This window comes from Watersipora subatra, chromosome 3 (genome assembly GCF_963576615.1).
Source record: "Watersipora subatra chromosome 3, tzWatSuba1.1, whole genome shotgun sequence".
In the NCBI taxonomy this organism is placed as follows: Eukaryota; Metazoa; Bryozoa; class Gymnolaemata; order Cheilostomatida; family Watersiporidae; genus Watersipora; species Watersipora subatra.
In genome coordinates, this window is record NC_088710.1 from 20230201 (window position 1) to 20246711 (window position 16511).

The window sequence follows — 16511 nt, forward strand, 5'->3', positions numbered from 1 at the left end:
TTCCTTTTTGAGCTTTAAGCGGAATACAATGTGAACATCTTTTAAATTCCTAACTATGACACACGCAGTTACATTGTGAAATAATTAAATAGTGACAAATGCAGTTCACAAATAGTTCCAACGCTCATACAGTGTACCTTTTGAATTCATTCCAGTGTTGCGAGGTATATAGAAACCCATAGTAATTATCTAATGCAAACACCTGGTAAAAACATCAAAACTTTATATACGTTATGCATTGTACATATTAAAAATTAGGAACAAATTAATATGTTAACCTTAAAAACTATAGTTACCTACAGTAACTTTAGTGTATTTAGTGGTTATGATTTGCAATAAAATATAACATTATTATGTACAGTACATATCGTAGGGAGTTCTTACTTTTGAGAACAGACGAATAACATAAATGTCGAGTTTAGCTTAGATGAATTTAGCTTACTAAACACATATTTAAAGCTATGTTTTAGTATGTGTTTTAGTATGTATTTTAGTATGTATTTTAGTATGTATTTTAGTATGTATTTTAATATGTATTTTAGTATGTATTTTAGTATGTATTTTAGTATGTATTTTAGTATGTATTTTAGTATGTATTTTAGTATGTATTTTAGTATGTATTTTAGTATGTATTTTAGTAAACTTCAGCTTTGTCATCAGCTGCATTTTTATCACCTATCTCTTTCCGGTTTCATTTTCACTATAACTTATAACGAATAACGCTGAACTGAGAGAGAGCGCGCATCGTATCTGTTTCAAGCGGTGTGAGAAGGTAATCGACGTAATCAGCACACCGACTGGCAAATTTCGAAAGAAATTTTGTTGAGATCGTATTGAGAAAATGAATCGAAAAATTTTTTATCGTCGAATGGCAAGGATAAAAGATAATCGTGTTCCACGTCATAAGGCAAAAAAATCGTATAACAGGGGCGTGGTGACCCGACAGCGCACTGTACTTATAATTTTACTTTATTATTCTTTATTTTTGGCTCATTGTCTAATTTGCTTTCAACTACATTGACCAGTGGTAAAGCTCATATCTATATATCTATATATCTGTCTATCTATCTATCTATATATCTGTTTATCTATCTATCTATATATCTGTTTATCTATCTATATATCTATCTATATACTTATATATCTATCTATCTATATATCTGTCTATATATCTATCTATATATCTGTCTATCGATCTATCTATATATCTATCTATATGTCTATCTACCTATTTATATATCTATCTATATATCTATCAATCTATATATCTATCTATATGTCTATCTATATATCTGTCTATATATCTATCTATCTATATATCTATCTACCTATTTATATATCTATCTATATATCTATCTACCTATCTATCTATCCATCTATCTATCTATTTGTCTACCTACGTATATATATCTATTTATCTATCTATCGACTTACAGTTACATAGTGGGATTTAAAAAAAGGTTTTTGCTTTTTAGATATCTCCTTTATGAGCTTTACACCGAATACAATGTGAACACCATTGTGTTTAAATCACATTACTAACTATGGCACATGCAGTTCTTATATAGACCTACGGATACACAGTGAAGTTTTGGAACAACTGCATTCATCAAGACTTGGTCCATAAAAACAGATTTAGCGCAGCGTTCAAGTGGGTTTAGGTTATCATGATCAATATAATTTGTTCACGACCAGAACTTACATCTGCACTGCACAGATGTTGGGTAGGGCTTCCTGGAAGAGCATAATCTGTATAGGTCGCATTATTCAATACACCAAGAGAACTTTGTAAGTATGAATGCAGCATCTATAGGAACGTCAATTTGTCATATGCTCGCCTTCACGTAAAGTATACTGCCTTCAAATTGTTTGCGCAAACAGGTGCCTGTTGGTAGACTGTGGCATACAGGAAAATTATCATCGTTTAGCTATTAGTAGCATTTTGGAGAAATAACGAAAAAAGTTTGGAACGCTTAAATTAATTTCGAGTTGGGAAATATAAGGTAGAGCCCCAAACAGAGACAATATTCACTGCGGTACAATGACGTGAATAAGATTGTCCAAGCTACAGGTTTCCTTTTCCAATGCATGAAACATGAGTGACTATTACACCAATGTTCACACTTCCTGTCAGCTTGGAGTCAGCACTGTGAACCTATCTTTGGGTTATAAACTATCTGTGCACAGCATCCCAGAGCCTGGGTGATAAGAACGTGGTTTACCTGGTTGGAGTGACAGAACGGGCCCTGGTAGAGATTTTGTCAGATTGGGAAGACATAGGTATAGCGCATGCTGAATGAGGCCTAGATGGAGGAGCAGCCGCAGAGCGAAGGCTATTTCCCATTAATTCAGCAGTTCTCAGTCTTTGCATACTGGAGCGTCCTAGGTGATCTTTACCTGTAGAGCAAACCCTGTGAGTATATACAAAGCTAACAAAGAACATCGCTTTCCTACAAGAGAAGGGTAACTATTCAGCGTTCTTAGTGAAAAACTGAGACAAGTGGTGACCTGAGATCCCCTACACATAGGAGATTATGCATATGGAAAAGGTGAATAGCATTCGTATTTTAATCAATTAGTCTTCGCAAATTTAGATGAATTACATACTATGGCGGGGTTACACGATGGTACCAAGCCTCGTAGAGTGAGCAAGCTAGCGCAAGACTCATTAAAACTGTAGCCTGTGCTCTTTCAAAAGGTTAAACACTGTAGGCTACCATAACCAACAGCTTCCTATATAACAGACGTGTTCAGGTAATGTTAGAGATGTTTATATACAATGTAAGATTCACCTTGGGTCACTCTAACCGAACGAGTAATTACTGCACTGATTACATATAATTCTAAGAAGAAGATAACTCCACGCTTTATGCATCTGCATTGCCCTCAGTGACTGCTCATGGAGCATCCACACCTAACAAAGGAGAATTTTTCATGCGTATTCCTTGGGAATCCGACAGCACCAAAATCAAGCACTCGATCAAGCAATATTGTGCTAACAATGTTAACCTTAGCAATATTGTACTAACAATGTTAACCTTTGCAATATTGTACTAACAACGTTAACCTTGGCAGTACGTAACACAGAATGACCTGCTGGACTAGTAGGTATGTCAAGCTATTCATCACTGACTGAATCCCAAGACGCTCTGCCAGTAAGGCCAATATCGTATGTGTAACATTTCCTTATCATTAGTAATCATCAACACAATGTTTTTCATTACATGTCGAAACGAAAACAATGAAAAGACAGAAATCAGGAATTATTCAATGAGTTGAACAGACGTGTTTTAAAGATTGATAATCTAATAGTATTGCAGAAGAGTCGGGTTAGTGAATTAAAGACTGTAGTAACAGAAAGTTCATAAACTGAAACATGCAAAGGTGGATGTGGCATGTTGGTGTCACGGAATATAAAATAATGTTTGTAATATGTATCATATTGTTTATTGAGTAAAGGCGACCCTAGAAATGGGATAACCAGTGTTGTTACGACCCTCCTTATAGTGATATCATCAAAAACAAACTATTGCAGAGCTTACATTATTCAGTGTATATCCTTTAACGCATTCCTCTCAACCATCTTTGTAATCACACACAAATTTATGTGAATGTTTATCTTTGGAGTTTTCCGAGTTATACCTATGAAACGAATAAGATAAACACCATGAATTTGAGTAAGAATCTGACAAATAGTGATGACGGGTGATGAAACCATTAAATATTACAAACACTCTCGTAACGTATTTAGTTATATATAGACTGATACAATTTCCGGAAACGGAAGCTTTTTTATTTGATATAGTAAAACTAGTTTGGATTTGCCTCCCTTGGCCTGTATACAAGTTATGGAACTTTGGAGCGCTGTTGACGATAGGTTGGCAATAGCTTCCTATGCTCTAAGTTGTCAAAGACTATACAGTGACTTTTAGACTCTATATAAACTAGATTCAGCAATTTTTTACAGTTTTTCCGGTCGCACGTTTAAAAATATTTTATAACATAAAGTGAAACCTTGATCAGTTTTGAGCTTTGTTGACCTTGTTTTAAGCTTACTGTAACAGTGTTTAGGAAGTTACAATACTGACAACATGTTTGTAACTGACACTGTACGCGCATATAGATATCTGGCTAAAAAAGCTGCCAACTTTTTAATAAAAAAAATGTTGCTTACACGTTGGTAAGTGTATGAGTCCCTCATATTTAAAAATCATAGTCAATGTTTTAAAATATATAAGATACATGTCATTAGGGTGCAAGTGACACACTATTGCATGAATACACGACTCCAGCTTAAAATATGTTGTCTCTTCCCTAAGGATACCCAGAAATGCATAAAATTCAGCCCCCTTTGAAGCCAGTTGATATAGTAAATTCACCAGCACTAGATGTTATAACAGTTTTTTATTAGGGTACTAAAATAAAAAATGCATCGCAGTAGCGTGTTAGTCATTCATCAGGCCACAATAATCAACTTAGGTACAAGAGTGCAGACAAACAAATACTGCAGGCTTAAGATGCTGGAACACAGCCAGATAAAACATGACAAATAAACTAAGTCAAACATAAGCTGAGGTTACTGTTTGTATGTTTACAAGCATTTACAAAACAATAATAGGAAAGACAAACAAGATAAACACACCGGGGTAACAGCCTATAACAATAGATCAAGCTTTGGCCCAATCTCGTAGGTAAGGTGAAAGCATTTCTATTCAGCGCTCCATAGAGTATTTATTGCAACAAGCTTGCCAGGACAACCTGTAGGCCACCTAAGATGACTGCATAGAGCACATGTCAGATGATATCACTTGCTGCAGGGGTCACATACTATAAGGTTTACTTGCTAGAAGGTGTCATTAATGGCAGGATGGCACTAAATGCAAAGTGCCACTAACTGCGAGACACTGCCAGCTCTAGGGTGTCATTTGCCGGACTGTGAATCATATCGAAATATTACTCGCAGCAATATGTCATTGGATGCAAGAGATCACAAAGAGCAAGGGGTCATTGCCTACATATTAGTTTGTGCTGCTCAACATCATGTGGTTTAGAGTCCTGGAGAGGCAACCATAGACCAGAGAGTTGCATTTCCATATATATCTTAAAATATCATATCAAACTATTATTACTGTTGCCTTTGTTATTTTTTCCATTCATCTACCACTACATAAAAAGATAAAAAGTATTTCCACTGATGAAAAAATGTGTAAATAAAATTATACCCTGATATATGAAAATAATACCAAAGTTACCGCCTACTGTATATAGATTGATATGTTTTTTATTATAGATATTGAACGAAACTAACCTAAGCCTGGTCTCGCCTACTCCAGCTCATGCGTTGTTTACAGATTTTACCATAAGCTGTAATAGCATTATTTCACATGTCCTTTATCTACTCTCTAAGGCATGTGACAAGAATGATGATGACAGGAACAATGAAAAAGGTGATGACAGATGGGACAAGAAGAGGAGCACAGGCTATGAGAGCAGAAGATAGAATAGTTAGCAGAAGAATTACACTTACCGCTGAATGCAGAAGACTTGTGTGTCTCTGACTCATCACTTTTGTAGCCTGCATCCTCAAACTGGCTAGATGAAGGAAGGGGAGACAACTTCTTATACATACTGTCTCGTATCAGTTTGTCACGGTAGTCCCTACATTCTCTTAATCGCTCTAAAATAGAAGTTAAATGATGTCTGCCGCTGACAAATTGAGCCTGTGGCCCTCACCAGGTTATTACCATACACATCCTGAGGGATGGTCCAGCCTGCGTGCGAGCAACCCCTCAAAGATCAAATATGACATCTGCTTATTTTAATGCAAGCAGAGTCAGGGCCGGTGTGTTTTTAAGAGTATTGTTATACACACAATGACTCTTTGATCATGGCTGAACATGTCTTGGTCCAGTGGCAAGAGACTGATGATAGCCTGGACTGGAGAGCCTCCAAGACTGGAAACATGCCAAGTTACAGAGAGCAACTTAATCACTATGTTTCCATGATGCGCAGTGCTTCGAAGTTGCGCCCTCTCCGAATCATGGAAACAGCGTCTTCGCACTGAAATCACTGCGCACTGATCAGTGCAAAGCCAGTGCAAATTCGCAACAAGGAAACGGCAGTTGCGCAGTGGCTGCGCATAGCTCTCTTGCTGTGTAGGCAGATTCATCGAGGGCCATAAACTAGTACTACAGTTATCCCGCTTATCTTGTTTTTTCTATTCTTCCGATTTTCTTTCACTTAAATTTAATTATGGTCTGCACCTACGAGGATGATGAGGTGATTACATTCCTGGACTTTGTTATCGATGCCAACACTTCGAAAAATAAATGGCAAGTCCTATAGTAACATTTAAATAATATAGTACTTAAAAATACCTATTAAAAATATATTACTTTGTAAAAATTGTGTCAAGGTTTGTAAAACCTTGTGAATGTGTATTGTAAATAAAAGTATTATAATGACAGAAGCATAAAAATACCGTTTCTGACGTTCGATATCCATGATCGATTCCGTGTATCCATCCGGCGATTCGATTTATACAATTTCTCTTCTCTGACTAATTTGCTGAAAACCACTGCTCAGCATGGAAACGTACAATCCTCTCGATTTCGGAGGGGGCTGCAGCGAAGCACTGCGCATCATGGAAACATAGTGATTGTGGGATGCTATCTCTGACACCAACAGATGCCTCTTTTAGAGAATTGAACCCCAACCTGCTGTTTGCCGATCAGCACTCTAGACCCCTAGACCACCGGTCTAGCCAGAACTAGCCCAGAAATAGTACAACTTATTTCAGAATACAATATTAAAAGAAATTTAACGAATATACAGTCGGGTTTATGAGCAGAAATGAGAATCACATTGATTGGCTGTTAGTTTGTACAGTTAATTTTTACAGTTAATTTGTACAGCTGGTGAGAATATTGAGCCTTACTTACAGAATTTCTAGACTGAGGATCATGTAAAACAGACATACAGTCAAACATGGATAACTCGCCCTCGGATAGCTCGAACACATGGTTAACTTGAACATTTTTTTCTACGTAATGATAAATTGCTTTAGATAACTCGACCTCAACTTTTATAACTCAAACAGTTTTTTGCCAACGGCTACCGAAACGGTTGTTATCGCTTTAGAAAATCACTTTATTCCAAGCCATAGAGGTAAACCTCAACATTTCGTAGTTCATAGGCTTCGTTATTACCATTATCGGCAAAATATTTTTGTCAACGACTTTTCTAAAGGTTTGGTGAAATTTGATTTTTACCAAACATCCGCTTAGCGATGGCCCTTCGGAAGCAAGGAAAAGTGAGGTAACTTTCGCATAAACTTCAAGAAAAATCGGCAAAATTCATCTTGGTTAAAACACTCAGAGGAAAAAGATGTCTTTTCTTCTGAGCATTTCAACAGCGATCAAGTTTTGCCGACTTTAATATAAAAAACGTTCCGGCAAGAACATGACCTCAAACAACATACCAATCTTAAGTGATAGAAAAATCTCTATACTTTTTGATAAATATTTTTTAAACTTTACATTAGAAGCATTTAATTTGAAACAAGCCATATATGCTTTTGATTTATACTATAGTTTGTATATGTACATATATCTGCTAATAAATAAATAAATACATGGACTTGTGACAGGGCTCTGATAACTTGAACGCTCTGATAACTCGAACACTTTTGTTCGGGCCTGTGAAGTTTGAGTTATCCATGTTTGACTGTATTTTACTCCTTTCAATTTTTACAGAAGCAAAGGGCAACTCCGTCTCCACAAATACTGACAAGCGCTACGGTTGACGTATTCAAGCGTAGATGTAACCTTTAAACCACAACTTTCAGATTGGGGTGCTTGCAGCCCTATGGGGGCCCTATGGGGGCCCGGGCTGTTGTTCATGGTAAAATCATTCATGAAGAAGAGAGTGTATTTGTCATCCCAACAACTTGCCTATATGAGCCCCGATTTTCATATCTTATATATACATGTATTAAAATAACTATAGTAACACAATCAATCTTGAAAATGATCTACACATTTCACTGACCCACAAGGAAACACGTTTCTATCAGATAATAGCAGAGAAGAGGCAGGCGAGCAGTAAAAGGTCATACCGTGAGTTGATTATGTGTATGTTGCTGATGTGTGAAAACATTAAACTCTTCGTATAATGAATGACCTTCGAATAGCATATTGTTTTTATATATTCCAAATATATTTGTTTTTCCTTATTTTTTAATTCTCTTTTGTTTCCGAATTATTTTTTTATTCTCTTTTGTTTCCGATAGAACAAGTGAGTGCGTGATGTCTCTCACTCGTCGTAAGGGGTTTGGCTATGACGACGTTTAGGGAAGCGCTGCCCTCACTATAAAGGTACAACATTGAAAAAGGGCTGGCTTATTAAATAGAATTGCTTTCCTTAGCTGACGCATTATTTCAATAAAAACATTGAATAACAAATAAGTAAAGACAACTATTATACTAGTTTTGCATTAGTATATCCTTCTCATCATGCCTTCAGCGCACGCAATTTGAACAAAGTTTTGCACCAGTTTAGCTGTGCCAAAATCCTTCTTCGCTTGTTACGGACATCAGAATTGTTTTCCCAAAACTGAAGCCAACCCAGGTACTGACTGAATCAGTCTTCGCCCTGGTATTTGTAAATATTGTGACAATAGATGTTGTTTCAGAGTTAAGTGATGTATGATGATAATGATGTCACTATGTACTTTCTCATCATCGATGTAGAGCATACAGATAAATGATTTGGTATTACAGTGGATTCCAGTTTATTTACTGACTATGAACCCACAGATCGCGAGAGTAATGTCTGCTTCGATGATCACTTAGAGTTCAGATTAGCATCACTTGTAAGACTGAGCGTCGCTACACGGTCAAACAAAGTTACCATCCAATCTCAAAATATATTTGCTCCAAAATATTCTTCAAATGTTAAAGTTGCTTACTGGACCATGTTCAGGTAAAATAATCTGTTCTGTTAACACCTACCTGTTAACACCATATTAACATGTTGTTAAGCAGTCTTTTATTATCGTAGTACTATTAATTTTTAGGTCATTTAAAGCATGAGTCTTTTTGTAACTGGCATTTTCGGCTACAGCTTGAAAACAGCTAGTCTCACTTAGTCCTTGAATGACATGTAAATTTATATTTAATATATAATATATTTGTAAATGTATAAAGAATTGCGTGTTATTATTAAAGCAGAATTAAAATAATGCTTTTTATTGTTACTTTACCAGAAAAATGCGAAACAAATGCAAAACTTGATGATGTGGAGGTTCAAAGGTCGAGGTGATGGTGTTAACTCGCTCTAAGATAAGCTAATGTAGGTAAATTAACAACCTTATCTTTCTTGTTTTTTTTCAGTTTATTTTCAATTTTCTCCAGGTTTTTTATTTTCACTACTGACACTACAAATTTCTCAGGAAACTTCTAATGCTGTATTTTAGAAACTAATTTAGAGATGTATGTTAAATTGACGATATATCGAGATGGTCATAAATAGTGCATATAGACTGTAACACCGTGAACCATTACTGCTGTATTTTTATAAAAAGACAACGAAGAAAAGCGCGATAACAACGCTAGTTTGTGATAACATCGCACTTTTGTGAGCTCATTTTTCTCGGCGTTCAGTCTCTTAAACATCCTGTAACAACCGACAAGAAATATTAAATTGTTTATCTACCTGTCATTAAAGACTGAGATGATTTTGAAGGCTGAATTTAGATAATAATGGGTTTTAAAACACCCATCTCTATCATTCTAAATCGGACTAAACATCCCTAACTTCCGTTACTAAAAAGCTAGCATACGTCGCATATTTATGGGTGGAGCTTGTTGTGCTAATTGTGTTGTTTTGAGACCAATATTGAAACGCTGTAAAAAAGCCTTCATGACTTTGAAAGTTAGTGGACCAATCTTTATTTTGAGTACAAAATCGGAATCAGCGTGTCTGATTCACCAAAAAAAACGATAAAAGTTGTATGTGGCAGTTATGGTTTAATGATCTATTAAGAGCTTTAGTATCTGTTTCTACAGCATACTAACTATTATGGTTTTTTGTCAAAGAGAGAAATCTATGAGTTATCTCCTCATTTCTTAAGATGAGCAAACAATTAATCCTTTCGATGCCGTAGACGCATAAATGCATTTCTTATGGTCGAGTGCCGTAGACGCATAATTGCGACTTTCCCAGCAATTGCGTAGTAACTTCATTTTATTATTCGTTGACAACATAACCCACGGTCTTTAGGACTTTTATGATATTGACAACGTTGTCCAAAGATATCTTTATAAAATTAGCCTGAAATAATGAAGCAATTTTAAACTTTTGTTTGAGAACTACTAACCTAAAAATGAACAATTTTTGTGTGAGTTCATTAAGTACCGGGCGCGAGTCAGAAACCAGGTAATTACTGATGTTGATGACGTTATAGTCAATTCAGATTTAGATTTTCGTGATTATACAGATAATTAAAGTATCAGCAGTGACTCTGATAGTGGTGAAAGTAATAGTTTTGTAAGAGTAAGGAACATTGTGGAGGATTGTCTTAGCTTCGTAGTGATCGCTTCACATAGCTTTATCATCGCACAATGTATAGATACATTGAATTTTTTGCATAGCAGTGTTAGTTAAAATGTTGGTAAAATAAAATATGTTACGAAAAATGTTCTAGAGTTTAAAATTGAAAAAATATCCTATAGGCCTACATATCATGAAGCAATATCGGCAATTTTCGGTAATATGGCTGGCACTAGGCCGATAGCTAAATTTGTACATGAATGGCAGTGAAAGGGTTAAGGATATAATTAAACGAACAAGTAAGCTATTTTACTATAATAAACAATAGCAAAATAATATAATAAATAACTTGGAAAATAAAAGCAACTTTATAAAAAAAATGTCATACGTCTAAGACATTAGAAATTTCAGAAAGCACCTACCTATACATGCAATTGGAGAAACCTCGACCGCGAGGCAAGACGCCGTAGCAGGAAGTCTCAGTTAGGGGAGCCGATTTATTAAACCATTTTAGACATGCACACTAACACTCAGTCCAGTGTGGCATAACATAAGTTGGTTTCTAACAGTGGGTCACCTCTAACGTAAAAATGTTATGTTTATGACAAGCGAGCAGGGAGACGAAAATATAATTAAAGGACAACAGACACCTGGCATCAACTGTTTGAAACAACTGAATCATTATTTTAAACTAAATTTTGTCCTTCAACCAAATCACGCGCGATGCTAACGGTGAGGCTATTTTCATATCCTAGTGGGATAGCCAGCCAAGTGACTGAGCCGAAGGAGAGACAGATGTAAAGGTGTGCTAAAGATATATTTTTGACTAACTTTGTCGAGTCTTCTCATGTTCATCATAGCGATCGTAGATGGCTCTGAGCGGCAGACCAGAGGGTAGAAGCTCATCCTGAAAATCTGCTAACGGTTTGTAGAGAAGGTCAGCGGGCTGAAACAGATATTCACATTACAGGTATCTGAACAGACAGTTATAAAATATAATGGAAATTAAAGAAACTACACTAATAATAAAAAAAATTTATTAGACAGCACTGCTGCACAATTAAATTTGACTGTTTCTATTACAAATTACGAATTTTACAGAAACTCCAAACTGGAAAACCAAGAAGTCTGTGAACAAAATTTATCTATAGACGGTACTTGAACAATGATCAGAGTAAAAGTGGCTTTTCAGTAGCCAAGCAACTCAAATGGAGAAATGCATCAACATTGATATTAAATGTAGCATATATGTGTACAAGCTATAGCACGAATGACTGGCAGCCCTTGGAAGATATTCATTGCCGAAAATCCTACTAAAACACCCACTACATTACGTGACTTACTTTCACATGATGAACATGTATCATATGGTGTACTACAGTATATACTAAGCCCACCAAACAACTTGTCTTAAAGATAAATTTACATGATTTTGATTATATATTTTATAGGAAAGTATCCGTATTTTTCTATCATTTGCAATTTCATCGTACAAAATGATGTAATTAGTTGTGATCGTTGTAATAATTGATATCAGCTATTGCTTACAAATTGAAGCACTATAATAAGCCTCTATTATGTCGTTCTCTATGGAATCATAGACGTCATAATCGCACTTTCATTTGATGTGAGCATTTTAACGGCAATCAAGTTTTATGAAGTTAATCTTTGAGCATCCTGGCAATCATATCACTTCAAACATCAAAAACAGTCACAAATGATAGAAAAATACTGATACTTTCTGATAATATCTATAAAGATTTTCTGTAAGTTCACCTTTAACCTTCAGCATTTCATACAATCTACGACAGCGCTGCTATACCACATAACAGCAAGTATATCGCATTACTTACCTTAACCACCACTATACCACATTACTTACTTTAACCCCCAGCATATCCCATTATTTACCTTAACCCCCAGCATTTCACATGACTTACTTTAACCCCCAGCATATCGCATTACTTACTTTAACCCCCACTATATCACATTACTTTCTTTAACCCCCAGCATATCCCATTATTTACCTTAACCCCCAGCATTTCACATTACTTACCTTAACCCCCACTATATCACATCACTTACCTTAACCCCCAGCATATCACAATACTTACCTTAACCCCCAGCATATCACATGACTGTAATGACCGCGGGCTCGTGAGAACATACTTGCTCTCAGCATAATCATCATCCTCAAAGTTGTACAAGTTCAGGTCATCCATTGTCCTTACCTCTAGTCCTGTGAGCAAAACATGCATTTGGATGAGCACTTGCTCAAATCAATACAAAGAGATATTCAAACTGTTAAGGTCATTCAAAGAGTGCAAAAAATAACACTGAAATTTAGAATTTAGAAGGAAGTAGTCGCGCTATCTATCGGATACTAAAAATCAGCTTATAAACAATGAGAGGTAATAAGAATTGCCTGCCACTTGCTATTAGCTGGCACATTGCCAATGGATAACTTTAGTAAGCTTACTAATAAGAGCTACCCCTCTCTGTGACGCCATGATTTTGCGTCATGACCAAAAGCAGTAGCCTATTGACACCCATATAACGACATATATCAAGCTAGTGCGGTTTAGTGAGGTAGTCGGACTGGCGAACAGGAGGTTCCGAGATCAAATCTTCTGCTTTATGGATTCTTTATTCCGAGAGTTTAATAGCTATAGCTGGACATATACAACGACAACAAACTTTGAGAAATACATATAGGTAGAATGTTTTAGCATTCCATTCATTACAATTGAAAACCTAAAAACACTGGCTAAAGGAGTTCAACGATACTGTTTGCGAGTTCTATTAAAAATGAAAACAGGAAAACAAAAGATTTGTACTCGAAGGGTCACCCGCGTTAAATTATGAAAGATTTTTATCAGCAAATATAGATATTTTTCTGTCAATCAAGACTTTGTTCAAGGTTTTAGGTGATCTGATGGCCAGAGAGTTTAAAAATTAAAATTGACAATACTTGACTGGAGTTAAAATGCTCCGAAGAAAAAGATATACCCAGACTTTTCCACGCAAAATGATGTCAGTAGTCATGCATATTGTTTATAAGTGATAAATATACGGTCTCATAGGCATCCGATACTTATATGTTTACACAGCATTTGCAAATTACACAGCATTTAGAAAACGATGGGACTATTTCTAACCAACCTACGTATTTTTAAATCATTTGAAACATAAATGTTTGGGTAGAAGTAATTCTATTTTAATATGGTGCATCAAACCAAAATCAAATGTTTTAAAGGAAGTATTGCCTTGTTTGTAAAAAAAACCAACGTTAAAGTCTTTTTGAGTCTATAATGAGCCAAAGGAATTTTGTGGGGAACCAAACATTATAAAACAAGCTAGCATTACTTTTAGCATAGAGAATTATTTGTAAGTTTTAATGTGTACTTTATCAAGCACTCACTCTACACTGTCCTATTTTTTGTAATGCTACACTGATAGCCTTATGATAGATTGTATCATGTGTAAGTGCATACAAAAAATTGATAAACTTATTGGCAATGTTTATCCTCAGTGTACCTAAACAATCACCAATTTTCAGGAGAAGATAATTTCAGTCTATGAACATATGTAAGCTGAGTGGAACAGCCTGATTGATGCTCAGCAGCTTGGCGTACCAAATGAATTTGATGGTGTTCTCCCTGATAAAGTAAGGAGGGCAAATGCATCAAAGTACTTACAGTAATTATTTAATCCCTAACTATTGTTTTACCTAGGGAGAGCACTTCAACCTTTCAACAGATTATATTCTGCAGCGTTGAATGACAAGAGTGTACAAGGCAGATTCGATTATCACTCCTTGGCCAACTCTTGCTATAAACCATAGCAACTCCTGATGGTCCTTCTATATTAGCACCAGCTGTGGCAGAGCATCAAATCACACTCTAACCTCAACTTTACTGTCGAATTAAACCTATCTCATAAGCATAACCATAAACCATAAGCATATTAAATATAGACAGTTTCTAGCATAACCTATCTCCACTCCTCCAATATCTGTATGCTAAGGGTTTAATCAACTTTTGCTCTTTGAGGTATGACAAGTTCAGAAATCATCGTTAAGTTAATCCTTTAACTCAGCAAAAGTAGAATTTTCAGAGAAGCTCTGGCACACATACCAGGTATACAACATCTATTTTTAAAAATATCTGACCAGAGTTTAAATTCATCCATGCAAAATGTTGCTGCTACACGTGTGCTATGTTTGACATGCTCAATTATGTTTGTGTAGCAAAACTAGAGCTTAACCTGACTTTGACAGCAGTTTTAGTTGTTTAAGGTTTTGTTAATTATTAGTTTTATCAATGGCGTTAGAGAATGCAAATTATTTGTGTGCTAAATAAGTTTTATTAATAAACACAAGCGGTAACTCCCATTGTCATTCTAGATGCTCAATACATTAAGGTCATAATTTCCTTAAAAATTTCAATGTATAACTTTAAGAACAAAATCATAAGAGTTAATTGCAACTGCATAAAACCAAATTGTCATTAAAACTTGTATGAAAAAATCGTGGATTGCCTTGGTAGTCAACTTACAACATAAGATACTGGCCTACACTAACAGATGGGAAGCCTAATGCTCTCAACTTTCTACTCAAACCGTAGAGATGCTGAATGATCACATCATCACCAGATTTTGCAACATTTTAACTTGTTTGGAGCCACAATTGTAATTGAACAAGGCTTCAATTTTACTCACCTTATTCTACTCATCCTACTATGATTTGAAAATTTTGAGTAAATTATTTTTAATTAAAATCGTAAAAACAGGATTTTCACGCATATGTTAATCAAAGACAAGGCAGCTAAATATAAGAGCAAAACCTGATAAATGTGAATTAGTCGAAGTAATTCCAGTCAAGATTATTTGGTCGCATGTCAAACAATTTCAAAATAATGCGACATAGTTTCATTGAGACTATACTTTAAAACATTTACCTTATAAAAGATAAATCACAAGTGAAAAATTACATCCATCCACAAAACGATGAGGCAATTTTCTAAAACCTTGCGGCCTTATTTGTAATCTTTATTTTAAAAACGACGCCCTTCTACTATCGTCAAATCATAACGAAGTGCCTACATGACATTATAGATCAATGCCAAGTAACAAGTTAATGTTCAAATGCATTAAATAGGTCATAAATTCTTTGAATTACTTTTAATCATTGTTACTGTGATAACAATTCCTTATCACAATAAAGCTTTGTCTTTGAGAGACGCTCGTTTTGGTATTCTGAATATAGTTAGGAATTGTGGCAGTATTAGCAGCGAATCCACTGTTGTAAGTTCTTGCCGTTTTGTTTATGGAAGTTGGATAACAAGTGGGATCCCAAGACAACAAGTTGGATAACAAAACGTATCATGTTTATGTCTCGACATCGTCATGTGGCTCATTTGCTAATTAATAACTATTTTGTCGAAAACTGCTACCAATCACAAGTGTACATTAAACTGTTATTATACTTTAATTTTTAATGCCAACTTATCATTAGCAATTGCTAAAGGTGTAATCAGTTTAGCATTATATTGTGTAGTTGGGTGCAATTCATTCTAGTTTGGCATTACTATGTGCAGTTGAGTGCAGTACATTTTGATTTGACAATACATCTTAGTTTGGCATGACTTTGTGTAATTGAAAGCATTAAAGTGAAATGTTTAAGCTTTTTAGCTGATTAGGCCCCTGTACTGCCATGTTTGCACATTTATTTTTTGAAATATAATAAAAATATGTATATACAATACAAGCTAAAGAGAGGCTGTAACATTAGATAGAGATACTCTAGCCTCAAAACCTACAATAGCACCAATGACACAAACTTTCCCTGATTAGTATAATGGAAGGGTGTGCAGGGAGGTCTCGTTCGCTAAAGCTTGAGCAATTGTACAGAAGGTAAACGTGTAAACAGTCTAAATAAAGCAGAAAAACTTATAAATGGA

General features: G+C 35.4%; 1 protein-coding gene across 1 annotated transcript in view; it reads right to left on the reverse strand.

Moving 5' to 3' along the window:
• LOC137391259 (coiled-coil domain-containing protein 177-like) overlaps positions 1-15637 on the reverse strand; it is a 30146-nt gene extending 14509 nt beyond the window's left edge. The window contains exons 1-5 of the mRNA XM_068077674.1: positions 15510-15637; positions 12666-12790; positions 11383-11497; positions 5528-5677; positions 2223-2397 (exon numbers count right to left, since the gene is read on the reverse strand). Of these exons, the coding sequence (XP_067933775.1) occupies positions 2223-2397; positions 5528-5677; positions 11383-11497; positions 12666-12773 (548 nt within the window). The 5' untranslated portion in view covers positions 12774-12790; positions 15510-15637. The remainder of the gene's footprint in view (positions 1-2222; positions 2398-5527; positions 5678-11382; positions 11498-12665; positions 12791-15509) is intronic.
• Positions 15638-16511: the final 874 nt, after the last annotated feature.